General features: G+C 41.9%; 1 protein-coding gene across 1 annotated transcript in view; it reads right to left on the bottom strand.

Moving 5' to 3' along the window:
* The window catches only part of smc3 (structural maintenance of chromosomes 3), a 112,048-nt gene that overhangs the window by 52,695 nt on the left and 39,690 nt on the right, over positions 1-19,663 (bottom strand). Inside the window, exons 9-18 of the mRNA XM_068053013.1 lie at positions 18,272-18,447; positions 17,717-17,797; positions 17,021-17,185; positions 15,304-15,425; positions 13,307-13,520; positions 8,111-8,214; positions 5,544-5,643; positions 3,918-4,078; positions 3,222-3,363; positions 2,740-2,890 (exon numbers count right to left, since the gene is read on the bottom strand). Coding sequence (XP_067909114.1) covers positions 2,740-2,890; positions 3,222-3,363; positions 3,918-4,078; positions 5,544-5,643; positions 8,111-8,214; positions 13,307-13,520; positions 15,304-15,425; positions 17,021-17,185; positions 17,717-17,797; positions 18,272-18,447 — 1,416 coding nt within the window. The remainder of the gene's footprint in view (positions 1-2,739; positions 2,891-3,221; positions 3,364-3,917; positions 4,079-5,543; positions 5,644-8,110; positions 8,215-13,306; positions 13,521-15,303; positions 15,426-17,020; positions 17,186-17,716; positions 17,798-18,271; positions 18,448-19,663) is intronic.

A 19,663-nucleotide genomic window follows, 5' to 3' on the forward strand; every position in this document is an offset into this window, starting at 1 on the left:
TAAGTGATTCATTGGCCTATACTGCAGAGCATAAAGCATGCGCAACAGTAATTTCATTGGAGGGAGGGAAGCTCTGACACTGATGTTCTTTCATTATTTCCTTTCATGTAAAATGTGCCCTTGAGAAAACAATCCTTGACACTTAAGGACGGCATTCCAGCAAAGGAGGCAGTGCAGGAGATGACGCAAGGATGTGATGATTCCTGCATCTGAGGTGGGTAATAAGTGCTTCATTGGCGACGTTATCAATTGGTGCCTTCACTGCAGAACTTAAAAAGGTGTGCGCAACAGTAATTTCAGTGGATGGAGGGAGGCAAGCTCTGACTCTGATTTGCTTTTCTTCTTTTCATGTAAAACATGCCGTCGAGAAAACAATCCTCGAGACTTACGGTCAGCATTCAAGCAACGAAGGCAACTGGATCATGCTGCGGAGCTCATCACGATGTGGAAAGGAACATTGCATTTATGGATGAATTGGGAATGCACATTGGGAGGCGTTTGGGGAACATTCACCAAGAATAGACTGAGCTCAGACTCTTGTGACTTTGCCTTCTTCACATGGACAATACAGTAGTGGAATAGAGAGCCAAGCGTTCATTCACCACAAGGCTGTTTCAGTGCTGTATCTCTAAATAAATAAAAAAATAAAAAGGCTCTCCAGGAACAATCTCTTTAGCTGTGTATAGCAGAGACTCGGCCTGTCTGTCTAACGGGAATGCTGGACACAACACTCATGTATCCATGCACAGCAGTTCCTCGGATACTTAATGAACTTAATAAAACTTTTCAATAATTAAAATCAGAATTGTTGAGGTTTTGTTTTGCATGCTATTTCCCCGACTTTGCAACTGCACTTCAGATATTCAACTATGGTGGAGCGGTGGAGGTAGGGGGGTAGAGGGGGGTGGGTGAAGAGGGGGAGGGAGGGGTGGGTGAAGAGGGGGAGGGAGGGGTGGGTGAAGAGGGGGAGGGAGGGGTGGGTGAAGAGGGGGAGGGAGGGGTGGGTGAAGAGGGGGAGGGAGGGGTGGGTGAAGAGGGGGAGGGAGGGGTGGATGAAGAGAGGGGGAGGGGTGGGGAGAGCGGGGAGGAGTGGGAGAGGGAGAGGGCATGCAAAATGCAGGGACCAGACAGTTGCAATGCCTGAAGTACTGTGGAGAAAGAGAAAGCAACTGGGTAGGGGAGAAAGCAACTGGATTGGGCATCCGCAGCTGGAGGAAACGGCTGAATGAAGAGGGCCGGAAGCGAGAGGCCGTAGAGAGCCGCGGGGAGTAAGCGTGCGACGACCTTGGTGTCACCAGGTCCAGGGACTGGCCAGTAAGTCTTTTGCTGTTGTGTTTATGGCGCATGCACAGAAAAAGGCACTTCTCTTCCGTTCCGCTGCTCTCCCCCCCCCCCCCACCAGTCTCTCCCCTTCCTCCCTCTCCCCCCCACTTCCCCCAGCTCTCCCCCCCCTTGACCCCGCCCTCCCTCTCCCTCTTTCTCCCCCCCCTTCCTCCCCCCCTCCCTCTCTGTCCCCCCCCTCCCTCTCCCTCTTTCTCCCCCCCCTCCCTCTCCCTCCCCTCCCTCTCCCTCCCTCTCTCCCCACCCCGGTCTCTCTCCTCCCTCTCCCCCCACCCCGTTCTCTCTCCTTCCTCCCCCCCACCCCGTTCTCTCTCCTCTCCCCCCACCCCCCACCCCGTTCTCTCTCCTCTCCCCCCACCCCCACCCCGTTCTCTCTCCTCTCCCCCACCCCCCCCCCCGTTCTCTCCTCCCTCCCCCCCCCCCGTTCTCTCTCCTCCCTCCCCCCCCCCGTTCTCTCTCCTCCCCCCCCCACCGGCACCGCTACCGCTGGTCTCCCCGCCCCCCGCGCTGCTCTCCCCGCCACCCCGCGCTGCTCTCCCCGCCCCGCTCCGGCCATTGTATTCTGCCACGTGTTTGTTAGGTTCCATCTCTGTGATTCTTTGAGCAGCGCCATCGTTAGTCCTGGCAGCTGCTACAGTCGCAAGCTGTGACATTTTCGTGGCACATGCTGGATTTGCGCATGTGCCAAAACAGCGCCACCTACCGATCGCGTTGTCAACAATTGCGGTCAATATTTAAATCACAATATTGTGAAGATCTTCTGCAGTGCTCATAAGGTAAACCACCTGTAATCTTTTGCTGTTCTCACTTTATTGCAGTCACTTTCACAAATACAGCCAGCCTTTTGTTGACCTGAAGCTACACTGGACATGTTCATACTTACATCAGTTTATTAACAAACATCATAGAAACAATACTCCAGTTAAACAAAGTTGTTAGCAATGACAAAATGTCACACAGCTAAAAATCTATTCCCTTCAAGAAGAATTATACTAATTCTAGGTAGATGGGCCTCTTAGATATATAAAACATAATCTAAAAACGCAGAACATAGCACTTCAACCAATTAATCCTTAAATGGCTACAGCCATTTTTTCCCCTCAGACACCAGGATTATTCATTTCACCCTGCACCATAGGAAGCTGTTCCAAACACAACAGGACAAGTTTAACTATTCTGGTTCTAAGTCAGATTTTCCAGTGCGATAAGCACTACAAGTTGCACAAATTAAGTTACAAATAAGAATAGGTGAAGTACTGTAACAGAAAACTTTTTAAAACTGTATTTACCATTTCTTTCCATATTAAATATTTAATAGCACTATTCGGACATACGAAATAAACTCTGAAAATATCCTGCACAAAATAAATCCCATATTTAAAGTTAATTTACACATACCTTCCAAAGTTATGCAATCCATATTAAATGCTCTGGCGAGCTGGGTGGATACTTCCATACTGCGACATATTAGTGTTTTTCCAAACACATGTTTATAAGCTTTATCGAACCTTTGTATGTATCGAAGTTTACTTATCATAGGAATAGCATCCTGGAAAGTGAAAATTAAAACAAAGAAAAATAAAATATAAAAAATGCTGCTAAAGATCACGTTAAGATATCAAATGAATAATTTGGAGCACAACTCATGATGAATGGACAGTCAGGAGTAAATTTTTGGATCAGTTACTGGTTAAGTGTACACAGTTCTTTCTCAACATTAGAAGTAGTTAAATATGTATTTTAGGAAATGGGATGGGGATTTAATTTTAAAATTGAATACCGTAACAGTTATATTTTAGAATATTTGCTTACAGATACTTCTTTGGTGGGACGGGGGAGGGGAGCAAAGAGGTAAGAGTGGAAAAAAGGAGTTTACGCACATTAGTTTCAGGATAAGCTGTATCTCGCACATCCAGTTTGTTCAGTGGAAGGAAAGTGACTTCTCCAGGAAAGTTTTGTTTATTAAATTCCATCAAAATCTTTGTACTAACTTCATCAGACTCCACAATATGATAAAACAATCTAAAAATGGAAAAACAAATTATTAGTTGGGGGGGAATAACTATGTAGTGTTGTTTTGTATTTTGTATAAATACTCTAACAAAGCTAAAGCAAAGTACAGAAGTGTTTTAATGAAAGAAGCAATCACGGGTACAGATATAGTACAGTATTTTTGGAAATTTAGCACTGACCAGATGAGCCACAGTAGATTTTTTTTCCTTCCAGTGATATACATTCCTATCTTCCTAAAACAGCTAGTACACCACAGGATCCATCAAGCGTTTTTACCCAGTATCATTCACCATCATGGTGGATATAACACAGCAGTGAATTTTACAGCCTCACAACCATTTCTACCAAAGCAGCACTTGTCATTGTAGATACAGCAAACTGTATCAGATGCGGATGACAAAGTTACAACACCATTTCAAGGCCAAAGAATCATTAAACTATGACATGTTTGTAAGCATTGACTCATAGAATATTACATCTTTTTTTAATATAGTCCAATCAAACATTTCATTCTCCAATAAAATCAAAAACAATTTAATCTGCATTTCACAAAAGCTGCTTACCTGTTTCCAGCAGTGACTTCCACGCAGGTGTAAAAAGCTGGATCACATTCAAAGTTATTCATTACAATCCCATGGTATCCATTTATGACATGCGTGTTGATGCCCTTACGACCGAAGTGCTCCAAAACTTTATTAATGCTATCGATACCATTCAAAATGGCCTGCAGGAGAAAAAAATCTTTATGTAAATCAAATAGCAGAGTAGGCATTTAAAGATATAACTGCGCAGCACTAGTTTAATATTTAAACCACCTAAGTGAACTTTTGAAAATTATCCTGGAGAAAGTAGGGCTTTCCAACTTTTAACAAGTTTGCAAATTCTCCCTGTGTCTGCGTAGGTTTTCTCCGGGTGCTCCGGTTTCCTCCCACAAGCCAAAAGACTTGCAGGTTGATAGGTAAATTGGCCATTATAAATTGTCACTAGTATAGGTAGGTGGTAGGGAAATATAAGAACAGGTGGGGATGTTTGGTAGGAATATGGGATTAGCGTAGGATTAGTATAAATGGGTGGTTGATGTTCGGCACAGACTCGGTGGGCCGAAGGGCCTGTTTCAGTGCTGTATCTCTATTAAAAAAAAACCATACGCAGAGTTCCCACACTCAGCCATGCAATCAAGGGCAGGCACCAAGAAAAGGCATTACTTTCCTTAGCGAGTTACAGAAAAAAAAATCAAAGGGGGAGTGTAATGGTAAGATGTTCCTGCATTCCTCTCAAAAATAGTGAGTAAAGGTTGTCTGACTAACCTGTCAACTGGGGAATAACATGCAGCCTGGACGAGAGGGGAGTGGAAAAAAGGAGAGAGGTTTGGAAATGTAATGCCTTCCCATTGAGACATTTTCATTTCTTAAAACTTATACAAAGTGAAGCAGACAAACTACTGCTTTGAATAATCTGATCCACAAAATAGATAAACAGGTGCAGACTCCTCACCCCATAAATACAAAAACCAGCGAGTGCTTCTGTACTGCACTGCTGACTTATCACAAAATCTGTGGTTCAGGCAATATTGTCTTAGGTTATCATACCTTGAGAGGCAAATGGCCAGACAATAAAAATTTAAGTCACAGCATCGTGCAAATGCAATTCACCTTTAGCTTGTTGAGGTGGAAATCTTAAGAGGGAAACTTCATCCAAAATAAAATTAAAAACTACAAACTATAATCCTCAATTCTGCTCCTGACAGCATGCTGCCTTATTTTGTTGCCGCAAAATTTGATTTACGACAGATTACCATTTCGCCACCATCTCACCTAATGTCACTGGACTAGTACTCCAGAGGTCCAGGCTAATGCCCTGGGGACATGGATTCAAATCCCACCATGGCAACTGGTGGAATTTAAATTCAATTAGTTAATAAATTCAATTAGTTAATAAAACATCTGGAATTTAAAGCTAGTATCAGTAATGATGCCATGAAACCATTGATTGTTGTAAAAACCCATCTGCTGTCCTTACCTGGTCGGGCCGACATGTGACTGCAGACCCACAGCAATGTGGCTGACTCTTATCTGCCTCTGGAGTGGCCAAGCAAGCCACTCAATTCAAGGACAATTAGGGATGGGCAACAAATATTGGTCTTGCCAGCAACGCCCAGATCCCATGAAAGAATTAGTAACAAGACTTGCCTTTCCTGTTGCACCTCGAAGAAGCTGCTGTTTCTTTTCCAACTCTTCTCGTTTTGCTGCCAATGCTTGCTGCTCAGCATTTTCTTCCCGCCACAGGTAACTAAAGTTTAAAAAGTACAGGTTTAAAAAAGATTGCTTAGCTACAAAACCAAGATATTTCATCCGATATGAAACAACTTTGCACAGAAATTCATTCTTAGAATGTGCTTGGCACACTTCTTAACCTGTGCAAAGAAATATAGTAGTGTGGCATTTATGTCACTGGACTAGTATTCAAAGAACGCAAGTTAAAAATTCACCATGGCAGCTTGAGGATTTGAATTCAATTTTAAGAAAATAGAGAGATTAAAAAGCTGCCAACAGTAAAAAAAACGACACTAAATGGCAAAGAATGCAACTGATTCACTAATGTCCTTTAGGGAAGGAAACCTGCCATCCTTACCTGGCCTGGCCTATATGGAACACCAGTCCACTCCAATGTGGTTGACTCTTAACTTCCCTCTGAAGTGGCCTAGCAAGCCACTCAGTTCTATCACCTCATTCGCAGGGCAACTAAGGATGGGCAATAAATGCTAGTCATGTGACATTCCAAGAACAAATTTTAAAAAAATTAAAATTCCTAAAATACCACCTAGGAAATAGGAGTAGGAGTAAGCCATTCAGCCCATTGAGCCTGCTCCACCATTCAAACAGATCATGGCTGATCATCTACTTCTATGCCATTTTTCCCCTCTATCCCCATATCCCTTGATGTCATTAAAATGCAGAAATCTACCGATTTCTGTCTTGAACATTCTCAATAATTGAGCTTCCACAGCCCTCTGGGGTAGAGAATTCCAAAGATTCACCACCTTCTGAGTAAAGAAATTCCTCCTCATCTCCATTTTAAATGACAATTTTTATTGCTCTGATAAGATTCCAAATCAGCAAGCATGACAAATTCCTTAAACAGGAAGAAAATTAGCAACAGACATCTGAAATTAATTTTCTTGACTGATTCAAAAAGAGCCTAAACATTTCCTTTGCTGCAAATTAGCACATGGCAGAGACGGCCAAATTTACAATCTGATCGCTTCATTTTAACCAGCACAACCCTGAATTGTTCTTTTTGAAATCACTGAGGCTGAACCATGAGGAAAATATAATTTTCTGTAGAACACTGAATATTTTTAATAAATAAGGTTATTTAAACACTCCTCCTGTGACAGCAGCACATATGCTTCAGGGAAACGCACTCAAACCTGGTTCTGATGGTCCCTATGGATGAACAGCCTGGCAACAGAGTTAAGAATGCCCCTTTGGACCTGGTATCAGAGGATAACCAGTAGTTAGGGCGGCACAGTGGCGCAGTGGTTAGCACCGCAGCCTCACAGCTCCAGCGACCTGGGTTCAATTCTGGGTACTGCCTGTGTGGAGTTTGCAAGTTCTCCCTGTGTCTGCGTGGGTTTCCTCCGGGTGCTCCGGTTTCCTCCCACATGCCAAAGACTTGCTGGTTGATAGGTTAATTGGCCATTATAAATTGCCCCTAGTATAGGTAGGTGGTAGGGAAATATAGGGACAGGTGGGGATGTGGTAGGAATATGGAATTAGTGTAGGATTAGTATAAATGGGTGGTTGATGGTCGGCACAGACTCGGTGGGCCGAAGGGCCTGTTTCAGTGCCGTATCTCTAAACTAGTCTTTGTAACTGTACTGCAACATAAGTACCCTCAAGCAAAGAAAGCAAAAGACAGGGAATTTTTTTTAAAAACACATTGGCCTGGATATTAACAGGGCTGGGGTGGAGGGTGATGCAGACTTTCAGACAGGAAACTGAGAAGTCCAGGTTTCTCCACATGCTGTAGTGCTTTAGCATAGCATGCGGCTTTTGACCTGGACAAGTACCTTGGCCTGGAAGTCAGTTGATTTGACAGGCTTAGCTTCCAGGCAGACAGAGAGCTCTCGGGACCAGGCTACAGGTCCAAGAAGGTCTGACCCATGCCCCTGGGAGTCTAAACCCCAATCACAGGTGACTTGTGGGGCGGGCTGCCCACCCCTAGCCCTGTCTCCATGAAACCGGAACTGGACGGGTTGGGGGTTCAGATTTTTAAAATTCTAACCCAAACCCAACCCAACCGTTTGTGCTAACATTCAGCATACCCATTCCAGTTCTAATTATAGGCAAAAGGAAGAACACAACACCATAAATCTCATTAAATAAGATTTGCCAAGTTTAGGCTTGGGTTCGGATTTCTGTATGAAAGCAGTGAACAGATATTTTTTAATTAACCATCTGTTATGAGCCTCTGCTCTTCAGAAAATACTATATTCTATGTCAATATAATTTAATAAGTCCTGCCAATTCTGTGCTTTATTGCAATTACAATTAGTTTAAGTTTGACAGAAAGACAGAACACACTGAAGACGACATTTCAATATAAATATCAGTCTGTGATAATGTGCAATCTTAAAATATAAAAATTAAACAAACATTATTTTAGGGATCCTAATAACACAAATAGTATGGCGCAAGTAACATTCAGTAGTTGATGAACATTACAATGCATTAATAACTATCTTTGAACCTACTTCCTCTCACTTTGCAGCTCATCTTTCCTGTTTTTCACCTCATAGTACTTCTTGTCAAGATCCTCCACTCGTGCTTTCACTTCAGCCAGATCCTGATCAAGTTTCTAATGAGCAATGAAGACATAAAAGTCAGTGTATCATGAAAAGTTACAAAACAATGTTTCTGACTTCATTACTTCCTAACTATATCAATGATGTGCACGAGGCTACTTAACAATTACTGCTCAAACGGTGGTGGAATTTTCCTGCAATTTGCATCACATTTATACTCAATGAGGGAGAAACTAGACTTGGAAGCGCCCGATCTTTGGACACAAGTGCCCTTAGAGCTCCAAAATGGCATATACACACACACGTGTCCATCATTTTGCAGGAACTGCAAGTAAACTCTGCCCTATACCAGAACCAAAAGGAGTTCCACTCCCTCAACAGCCAGCTGATCTGTGACCATAGCCAGTGAATCATGCAGGGTCAATGCCCAGTCTCCTGCAGCAGTCATGATGCCTTCTGTCTGCAGCTGACTGCTCTGCCAGCTACATTTGAGGCACCATGGGAAAACAAAAGGTGGTACTGGGCGACAGGGGCAATCTGCTGATGACATGGTTGATGACTCTGGCGTGCAACCCAGCACACGTGCGCAGTATGTAAACAATAAAAGCCGTGCTGCCACAAGAAATATAAGGCAGGCCACTGGTGTGCTAAAACAATGCTTCTGTTGCCTGGGTTGCTCTGGAGGAGCCCTACGGTACTCGGCAGAGTAGGTGTCAAGATTCGTGGTAGTCTGCTGCATGCTGCACAACCCTGCCGTCATCAGGGGCCTGCCTTGCCACCAACTATACAGTGAGCACTTGTGAAGCAGGAACATGAGGAGCAGAAGGGAGGAAGCAAACCAAGGCAGCTCTTTTCTGGCCGGGCTGTCAATGAAGAACGCATCTGTGCAATACCAGTAACAGCAAACCCTATTCATTAACAATGCCAGACCTTACCTTCCTTCTGTTACTGACCATCGAGCATCAGCTTGGCCACAATGCAAAAATAAAAGCCACCACAAAATAAACACTCTAAACTGAATTTATAAATGGAGATATGCTCTTTTGGATACAAAAGTTAACTAATTGCCATTGTGCATTTTCTTGGCACTGCCCTTCCATGTGCCTTTGCTTGCCTTAAGTGCTCCTGGGCGGTGCTACCTCAGTGGTTGCAGCATGGCTAGTGGAAGGCTGTCAACTTTCAGTGAAGGAGACTATAGATGGCCTTGGAGAACGAACTTGAGCAGTTCTGTGTCTAGAAGGTGCCTGGGCTGGCTGGCTGACAGGCAACAGCAAGGGTACAGGCAAAGTGGCAGGGCTGGGAGGACAATGCTATCTTCCTGCGAGAGGACAGCAAGTTTTCGTGCTGCCACTGTCACTCTCCTGGGGAGGCACCTCGCCAATCCTAGTAATCTGCGAGGGAACAGATTGCTGGACTACTGTGACACACTACACACTGTAATCGACAACCATGAATGCAGCAGTCTGAACTTGAATGGCATCAAGTTGACCTTGCAAGTCAGAAATCTGAGCTGCAATTGCAGCAGTCAGACTTTGGGTGACTGCTACTTGTGCTTCAATGGAAGCGGCAACATCCGCCATCAGATGCTGCATCGTGGTTTGGCCCATAAGTGTGCAAAAAGAGCTGGCCACCACTGCCATGGTGTAGTCCTCCATGCACCTTTGACACTGACTGCAGGCTTCCTAATGCACAAAGCATTTTGTTATGTATACCCAACAGCATTCTTCTGTAGTTTCCCCATTGAAGTCCTCATCTGAGTCCTATGCAGAGGAACACATATGCGACCTCCGCCTCTGGCGAGTTGACACCTGCGCTATCCTTGCAACCAGGCTGGGTCAAAATCCTGGAACTCCATCCCTAACAGCACTATGGATGTACCTACACCATATGGACTGCAGCATCTTCTCAAGAACAATTAGGAATGGGTAATAAATCTTGGCCTTGCTAAAGGTGCTCACATCCCATGAATGGCAAAAAAGCCAGTGTCTTATCATGTGCAGATCGCTCCTCTAATCTATCCTCCGAGATTCATGCAGTGTTAGTATCAGAGCTGGTGACTGTGAGATCAAGTGATGGTGCTGTGTTGTCTTCATCACTCTTCTTGGTGTTCCTCCACTGCCTTGTAAGGTTACACCTCTTAGACACCTGAAGTGGAAAAAGCACAATGGTGGGGTTGTGGTGTGGGAAAAGGGGAAAGCAAGAGGTGCATGCTTACACCATCTACAGCTTGTAAATCAGATGAGTGTGTGGAATGAGAAGGAAGTGAGACGTGAGAAGGAAGATTATGTACAAGGATACAGTCATCTTCGATGGTTTCAGCCTTTCTGCTAGCCATGGCCACAGCAATGGGCATCTCAATAATACAGTATTTCTGCCATATGGGGGTTAGGGCATACTTGCACACCTATCCCCCACCAGCTAGCTTCTGCTACCTCTAGTTGTGTGTCACCTTGCCCTGCAAAAGAGAGGGATGTGTGTCAATGAGTGGAATGTAATCTGTTTGGTTGATGTGGCTGTCATGGTTGAATAGCTGGTAATGTGCAACCATGGAGATGTGGGTGTGAGGGCTTGCAGGTGTGCTGTGTATGAGGGTGTGACAGAGCATATAAATTTTAGGGATGAGGCCTGATAGAGATCATTGGTAGGTGAATGTTGGGGGCGTGTTAACTTGAGTAGCTGAGGCTACTGGTGCAATTGATAGGGTGTGGAATCTGAAGACGCATTCAGAGGTTGACCATTTGTGTGTAGTCATGGAATCTCTTGCAGCACTGCTATCTGCTCCCACTACCTTTTCATCATTTGTCTGGAGGGCCTCTTTCTCCCCCCTCCAAATATGCAGCAGCTTTCCTCCTTTCCACCTCCATGACCAAGATCTCCAGTGCAGCAGCAGAGAACTTTGGAGTTTGCTCTCTCCCTGTAGTGCCATTCCTCACTCTTTCCCAGGTCAGATTCTGTTCAACCATGACTCTCAGTACCTACTTCAGTTGCAATGTACCTCCTCTTTAAACAATGCAGGCTAGCTTTAAGCATTGCAGGCAAGCTTTAACTGATGTGAGCCACTTACTATTCTGGCCCCCTGCTCAGTTGCCCAGCCAATAAACGCTGGCTAAAAACAGAGATCATAGAAATGAGCAGGCAGCACAAAGTTGGCATGCACTGCAATCAACGGGCCTGGGTTAATCACACACCGCAATCCATGCGTCCATTTTTGGGGGCTATCCAATTTCGCCTTGACGATATCTACCCATTGGTCCACCACTCACTGTCTGCAAGAGGTCAGGCTCTCATTGACTGCTGGATATTCAGATGCCTCTAACGCAAGAAGAAGGGTGGGGAGGAAACATTATGTCAATTCCAGCCATGAAACCAGAGAGAAAATAATGTTGAAATTTTTTGTGCTTCATCTACTTAGCTATGAGCATAGGTGCTGTGCAAAATTCTCAATGGAATGGTGGGGAAATACAGTGATGTTGAATAGCAACTAATGCTCAATGGCACAGAGCGAGGAAAATGCAGACTGAAATCCTGAGCACAGAGGAACCAAGCCTCTACCAGGAGTGTCTCTGCCAGGCACCTTTCAGCAGGGAAGCATTACAATTGGGCTGTAGCTGGCAAGCAGCTAACAAGTTAATGGGGACAGCTTACCAGTAAACTTTAAGGGTCATTTTCAAATTTCTTACTCCTGGCAGGGTTTCTTGCCTGCAGGGTGTGCAGCATGGTTTTCCAACCATTTAAATTGTCAGAAAGTGGAGTCAGCTCGTGCCAGAATAATACTCCCACTCCCACAGGTAAGGCCAATTGTGTAAAGTCAGAAGTTACCTACATGCCTGCAGTCTTTACCGCAAACGTCAAACTAAGCAACAAAGGAATAAAAATACGTACAAAAAAAGGGACAAACTTATCCAAAAATAAACCAGAATAAATTAACATGGAATCCAGTCATATATGTGAAAAATCACAGAAAGCTGAATATCAGCTTCAGAAAAGACAATGGTCTCACATTTCTTAAGCTTCTTTAAGAATAAGAATAAGAATGAGAATATGGTATGTACAGAAAGAACATAACCAATCAGGCAGAAATGATAAACAATGTGACAATAACCTTATTCTGCGTTTCTTCTATTATGCAGCAACAGAAAGACTACAGGACACACCTGATCAATTGCATCAGTTTATGAACACTGGATTTCTCCCCACTAGGTGAGACATTAACACTTAAGAGCAGCATCATTGTGTGGCTAAGTGTACTTCGACTTGTTAAAAAAAACTTTACATAATTAGAGAGTTCTAAATTTCAGAGATCTGCAGGTTTCAGAAAGTTTAAATTTTACTGAGTTTACATGCCCAAACTTTTCACTCATCACCTCCCCAAGAGTGAACTACTGCCAACTTTGTTGACCCAATACACAAATTAACTCATTGGCTTTATAACAAAGTAACAGACTTGCATTTCTTCGTTCAGACGCTTTAAAGTACTTCACAGCCAACAATGTGACATTTGCATCACTGTTGTAATGCAAAAAACACCATAGCCAGTTTGAGTACAAGCTCCTACAAAGAGCAATGAAATGAATGACCACCTGTTTTAGTGATTTTAGTTTGGGGATAAATGTTGTCCAGGTCACTGGCAGAACTCCCATACTCTTCTTCAAATTGTCCCATGGGATCTTTTACATTCAGTTGAGAAAGCATATGGGCCTCAGTTTTAGGTCTTATCTGAAAGATGGCACCTGCAACAGTGCAGAACTCCCTCAGTACTGCACTGAAGTACCAGCCTAGATTATGTGCTCAAGTTTCTGTAATAGGGTATGAACCCCAAACCCTCTGACTTAGAGATGAGGCTGCTGCCACTGAGCCAATGCTGACACAAGCACATTTATTTTTCTTTTAGTCACTCTAGTGATTCAGAGCATTTTTGTGACTTGTTCAAACTCATCCTTTTGCTTACTGATGCAAATCCCTTTTCAGGTAGTTCCCTTTATTTAGGATTCACATCAAAATTTTTTTAAAAGATAAAAAATAATTTGGACAAGAATTCCTTTTGAACAAAATTCTCACCAAGTGATGAGAAACTCACTACACCATGAAATACACAAAAGGAAGTCGAACATCTCAAATAATCCATTGGTGGTACTAATTACTCACACTGTACTGCTCCAAGTTTTTCTCTTTATTGGCTTCTGTATCCTCCAGGTCTTTGGTAATTGCAGCAATTTGTCGTTTTTTATCATTGATAGCTTGATCGAGTGACTTCAGCTCTTTCTTGATCCATTTATCTCTCTCCTCTTTTGATGTAAACTGACTGCCTCTACCCTGCTTAGCGTACAAATCTGTCCTTTCCTGGGTGGCCTGTGCCAACCTAAGCAGAACAAAAGAGATTGAATGTAAACTGAAAGACTACCAGTACTACTACCATTTTCCTCTCAGTATGTCACATCAGCCCCTTAAGACAGAGCACACGCAAGTACCAACTTTGTTTTTGAAGCCTCTATTCCCTAAAACTACCTCCTCAATAAACTACCATTAAAACAGAGACCAACGCCCAGTATTAAAGTTATTCTTTAGTTTTATTTTTATTCCATTGGAAGTGTTGGTAGTCTTGGTTTGGCCAATTTATACTGTGCAGACCACTTCAAAAGTAAGAAAAGATTATGGTGCAGAAGGGGTTCTGTTTCTGTCAGCTCTGCATTCTGAAGTCTTCCACCTTTACATTACAGGGTAGATTTCAGAGCAATGGCAACAGCAGAAAACTAAATGCTCATGTTGCCTAGCAGTGCAAGATCCCTTCAAAGTGCTGATGCAGAAATTGTACTGAGGCCTCGGTGGCCGAGTTAGATTGCCCTGGCTCAAGTGGTGGTTAACTTTACATTTCAACTTCAGCACATAAAAGACAGACAGTCACATCAGTTCAGCTCTACTTTTCGTGTGAATTCTGATGGCGGTGCATCTCGAGTACAATTATATAGAAGTCCAAACTCTTGCCCATTTGAGAGACAAAATTGGATCAGTGAGGAAGGCGGCTTGAGAATAGATCAAATCAAAAATGATCAACCTGCACAGAAAATGGCTGACAAAGATAAACGTTGAAACATTCAGTACAAACAGAAATATTGACCAAATAGTGAACAAACATGGAGAAATTAAACAGACAGCAATGTGTTCAGGTTTTGTCCCAAAACTAACCATGTGACAGCAATCTCCATCAACAGATCCAAACTAAAGTATATCGTATCAAAGGTTATTGGGGGTAGAAGGGAATGTGGAATTCAAGAAAAACAGATCAGCCATGGTCTTATTGAATGGCGGAGCAGGCTAGAGGGGCCGAATGGCCTATTTCTGCTCCTAATTCGTGTGTTCGTAATGTCAGAGTATGCTTCCCTTAATTCAAATGCACGGCATTTAAATTACATGGTCATTTTTTAAAGCACATATTCCCATTTTCTGAAGTCAAATTACTGGATTAAATTTTAAAGACAAAATTCGACGTACTAGTCTGACTCCTGGCATGTAAATTCCAGGAATTCTGATTTTGTTAATTTGTTCTGAAAGTTTTTGAGCTGTCTTCCTGTTTGTGTAGCAATGTGACCTTTGAACTGGCCAATAAAGAGTTCTCCAATATATGGAGTTTATGAAGAATATTAAAACAAATGAATCTCTATGAATTATTTGTATATCAACAGTACAAAAAAATACAATAATCTATATTTATTGTATAAACAAATAGTCTGTGAAACAACTAAAACTATTTGGTAAGAGACGCAGCTTGCTTCTGAACATGTTGTCATTATGCGTTTCAAGCATCCAAATCAGCCAAGGTTTCCACTCCTGCTTGCTATGCAGTGACCCCTGCTGGAAAGTGCATATTGACATTGGTCAAGAACAGGAACAGGTTAAGCTGTGATGTCTCCCACTATCAAATAAACTATCTACACCCACAGTCTCAGCTTACACTTCAAAAATGGCAACATAGAGATAGCATAGGGCTGCCAGCATCCATAGAACTATATTCCAGCATGATTCAACACCTTGAAAAATAATTGAAGAGAAAAAGGCACAAAAATGCATGCATAGAAACATCCTCTTGTACGAGAACAAGTTGTTTCATTTTATCTTGTAGTTATTTCAAACCAATTGCTACTGACCTTGCTATCCCATTTTCTTCTTTTTCTTTGACAGCACTGAATTTTGGTTCTGTTTCTGCAAGTTCTTTCTGCTTCTCTTCTATCTTTTCTAACAGCTTCTGCCTTTCCTTTAAAAGACGTTTCTACAGAAGGAAAAAGTGAAAAGAAAAACATTAAGTACAAACATAGTTATTTTAATCCCTATCTCTTCTATGTCAAATCGAAGGCAGTTCTAGGAGCAAGTACTGTCACAGATAATCTACTCCATAATATGGGAAAAGTGCTATTTACACAGTTAGATATACCAAATAGAACCAACTGGGGAATCTGCAAATCCAGCTAACAGTATGCTTTCCCAGAGTTAGGCAGTTCTGGTACAGCACTCAGGCTAGTATTTTTCCCATGGATGTGTTGTAGGATGCACCGAGACACTCCTAGTCATGATGTCACTAGTGTTGCCCCCAAAGGAAAGAGGCCTGGCTTAACAGTCTCCACGCATGCAAGACAAATAGATACTTTTACAAAAACCTCAAACAAAACTTACATGAGATTATTATTTTACTCTACAATTGAAGAACAAAACTCCCCGAGTCTTTATTTCCCTTTAATGTGCTGCTTTGCATTTTTGAACAGACCTAAACTGCTGCTCTTCAATAAATAAGTGCATCATAATGAACCTTACTGGAAGACTTTTTAGATACACATTGTATGTGCCAGTAAAGTTAACTTCAGTTATTAAAAAAGATCATGGATAATTTAAATTTTCCACATATCAATATTTTAAATTCATAATTAAATCATGACTGACTCTGCTGGTCTGAGCATATTACAACTATGGCCACACTTTATCTGGCTGCTCAAATCTTGCCTGCAGATGACTGCTGATCTTATGATAAGGAGATAGACAAACAAGCATTTTTGGTCTTAGCTGTGTGATCAACACATGCATCAGCTAAATAACGTAGTACAATTCTAAACAAACTACAGCTTCTTCAGCATGATGTCACTACATAATTGAACAAGATACTGAAATAACATTCATGAAGGAAACAATCTTTTTACGCAATTTGATGCGTCAGAACATTCAACTGAACCTCTTCGGATACTAATATTTAATTACTATAATACTTGCATTTATACAGCATCTCGTCATATTAAAGTGCTTCATACGTTGAATTATCTTTAAAGTGTAATGTTTTACGTAGAAAATTTTTGTATACACAGATTACATAAGAAGGGTAGAAAAGGCAAATGCTATGGGAGATCAGCTAGTATATAGGCACAGTAGATTTTCACATACGTGCAGAGATATTCTAATGAAGAAGTTCGAGTGGATTGGATTGCCTTTTTCTTTATGTCTTTCAACTTTAAATACACTCCCAGTGAATTAGAAAATATTTTGGTGTAAAAAGGCATTAGAAAGACTGCTCCTGCATTGCTGGATTTTCACCTATGAGATTAACCAGTCCTTTTATACCAATTAGGAAACAGACTTTTCAATCCAGCCTTTCAATCCAACAGCCCCATAACTCAATCTAAAATGGAGCATCCAAAATAGTGAACAGAGGAGCTGAATTTTTGCAGGCTGGATAGTCTGAACAGAAGGGCCAGATTCAGATCACAAGCCATAGATTGGAAACTCCTATTCTAGCAGCTGTCTGTCTGCCCCATTGGACAGAACCTTTTTTCTCTCCCCACTCATTCAAAATCTCTAGTCTGACAATTCCCATTTCCTTACCCTTTGTTCACTGTTCCCAGCCATTTCATCCTGTAGATCCTTTGCTTTTAACTCAAGCTTAGTCCTCTGTTTAATCTGCTCTTGTCGCTCAGCACTTAGCTGCTCTTTCTCTTCCTTCATAGATAAGATTTTTGCTTTCAGTTCACGTGCCAGCCGCTCTATGTCCTTGTTGTTTTCGAAAAACAGTGAACAGATGTTTGAATTAGTTTTAAATACAAATGGTAAGACAAGCAATGCCACATTCTATTTAACACATTTGATGGCACTCTAATTACATCTACAAAAAGTGATGAAAGAGAACTCACAAAATTTTCCAATCCTGGTAAATCTGACAATGGAACTATTCAACTTTTTTGTATTACAGTTTACTGTACAAGTTTATCTTTTAACCTAATCAAATTTGTAGCCTCAACTATACTCAAGATACTCTACGCATTAACTGCTGAATCTAAACACAAAATATTAAACAAAATCTTTTTGCAATTAATGAGAACCAAGAAAATTCAGGCTACTTGGGAAATGCATTGCAGTGATGGTAAATTACACTCAACATAACTTTCATACATACCATTCTGAAAATTTAAAAATGTCTTATCTGCACAGAGCATTGATTTCAACCCAAATGCATTTGGTAACAATTAATCTTGGAGCTGAAATTAAAACCCAGCAATTCATTTATAATGAGAAAAGTATTACCTCCATTTTATCTCTAGCTTCTTGCTGTGCATCACGTAGTTGCCTCGACTTCTCTCCACTGGTCTCCCGTTTTGCAGAAAGCTGGCAACAGAAGTCACAATCCAATGAACCAAATACAAGAAGAATCAACAGAACCAAATCGTGGAAATGCACCTCATCAACCTTAGCATTTATATCAAGAAATTCAATGTTCATAATAAACTGTAAAATAATTTCAGCCCAGATATAGATCCCTTCCTCATATAACAATAGTTATTATTAGAAATTGATAAAAAGCTCTCCAGAAGTTCTCTTTACTCAACTGAGTTGTTCTGGTCAAGAATATACGCCAGGGAAGCTGAATCATTATTAAGCACCTGGAAAAATAAAGTACTGGAAAAGCATAACTGGAGTCCCCTACAAGATTGCAAGAGATTATTTATCCCAACCAAAGACTCATGTAGTGTAATTTCCATTCCTCAGTGCACATGTAAATCTTGAAGCAATAAAATTTTCCACTGACAATTTAACCCAACTTGAAAGTACATCCAAACAAAATGCCCTCTTCTTTCTCACCTCATCAAGTTTGGCACGAGTCTCATTCAATTCCTGATTGTATATAGTATACTCGAGTGCTCGTCTCATCTTATCCCATTTCTGATACTGCGCCAATTCTTCCTTCTCATCTTCCAGTGTATGCAGACGCTCCTCAATGTATTTCAACAATTCATTAATCTTTTCTCTCTTGCCCTCTGCAAAATACACAGAAAATGGTGTTAGACGAATGACATGTTTATAAAGCAATGCTCAGAATTGGATCTAAAATTCATGCTTACGGTGAAGGTACCAGTACGAGGAAATGAAACACTTTTCCATTTTGGATTCTGTGTCAGCACTGACCACTCCCATATCAGGTATGAAGGCTGCCAGCTGCAGAATAAAGCTCGTTTTGCTCTGCTGCTACAATATTCTTTAACCGCATTTCAGGAGAGAACATATCAGAAATAAATTGTGCCAAATAAAAAGCAGGTTTGTACTGTGAACCAAAGACCAGTGAGAACTAGATTGAGACTGTCAAAACACATTTCACACTGGACCTCTATAGCCAGAATGATAGGTGATGCAAGCCACTGATCTAAGTCTGAGCTGCAGGGAAACTCAAGTCCCACAGATCAAAGTACAACCTACTGCAACACCCAGTACTCCTCCCAAGACCTTCTTAAACCAAGCACCAATCTCTTTTGTGAATATATAGCATTTTCAAACTCTGTGGCACTTTTCCTTTATGAGCTGGCAAATTATCTAATCCAGGCCTCGTTTTATTTCATTAATGCCAAATGTGGCAAGGACAGCACTTACTGAGGATGGTTTGGGCACCAGGGAAGATTCTTGATCAATTCTACCATCAATAATATCTGGCTGTCAAGTAATGTTGAGAAGATCAAAGCAGACCTATAATGTAGATACTCCCAAATGTGTACTAGTTTTCCTTTTCAATTCCTGGCCTTCCATTTATACATAACAAAGTGTGACTAAATGGATACCTTTCAGAGAACCAGCACAGGCACAATGGACCAAATGGCCTCTTTCTGTGCTGTTTGATTCTTTGACAATAAGAATGAAGAACAGTCCACAAGGCAGGCAACAACAAAAATAGTGATAGAGGTGTGGGTCATAAAAACCCAGGAGAGAGAGAGAGAGAACGAGAGTTCACTGAGAGTCAGAAACAGTAGGACAGGAGTGGGGCATAAAAAGCCAGGGAAATAGTGTTATGGCACGACCGCTCAAAACAAAGCCCCCAATCAAAATATATGATTCTGATTGCGGTGGGAGCAATGCACTGTCAATTCAGTCCCGCCGCCCCACAGGTCGCATAACATATCTTAGAGCTTTCCCAAATCAAAGAAAGACACAGCCAAGTTGAATAATCTAGTAACCCCCGAATGAGGTGAAACAAACCAGGTATCT

Source organism: Heterodontus francisci, chromosome 20 (genome assembly GCF_036365525.1).
Source record: "Heterodontus francisci isolate sHetFra1 chromosome 20, sHetFra1.hap1, whole genome shotgun sequence".
In the NCBI taxonomy this organism is placed as follows: Eukaryota; Metazoa; Chordata; class Chondrichthyes; order Heterodontiformes; family Heterodontidae; genus Heterodontus; species Heterodontus francisci.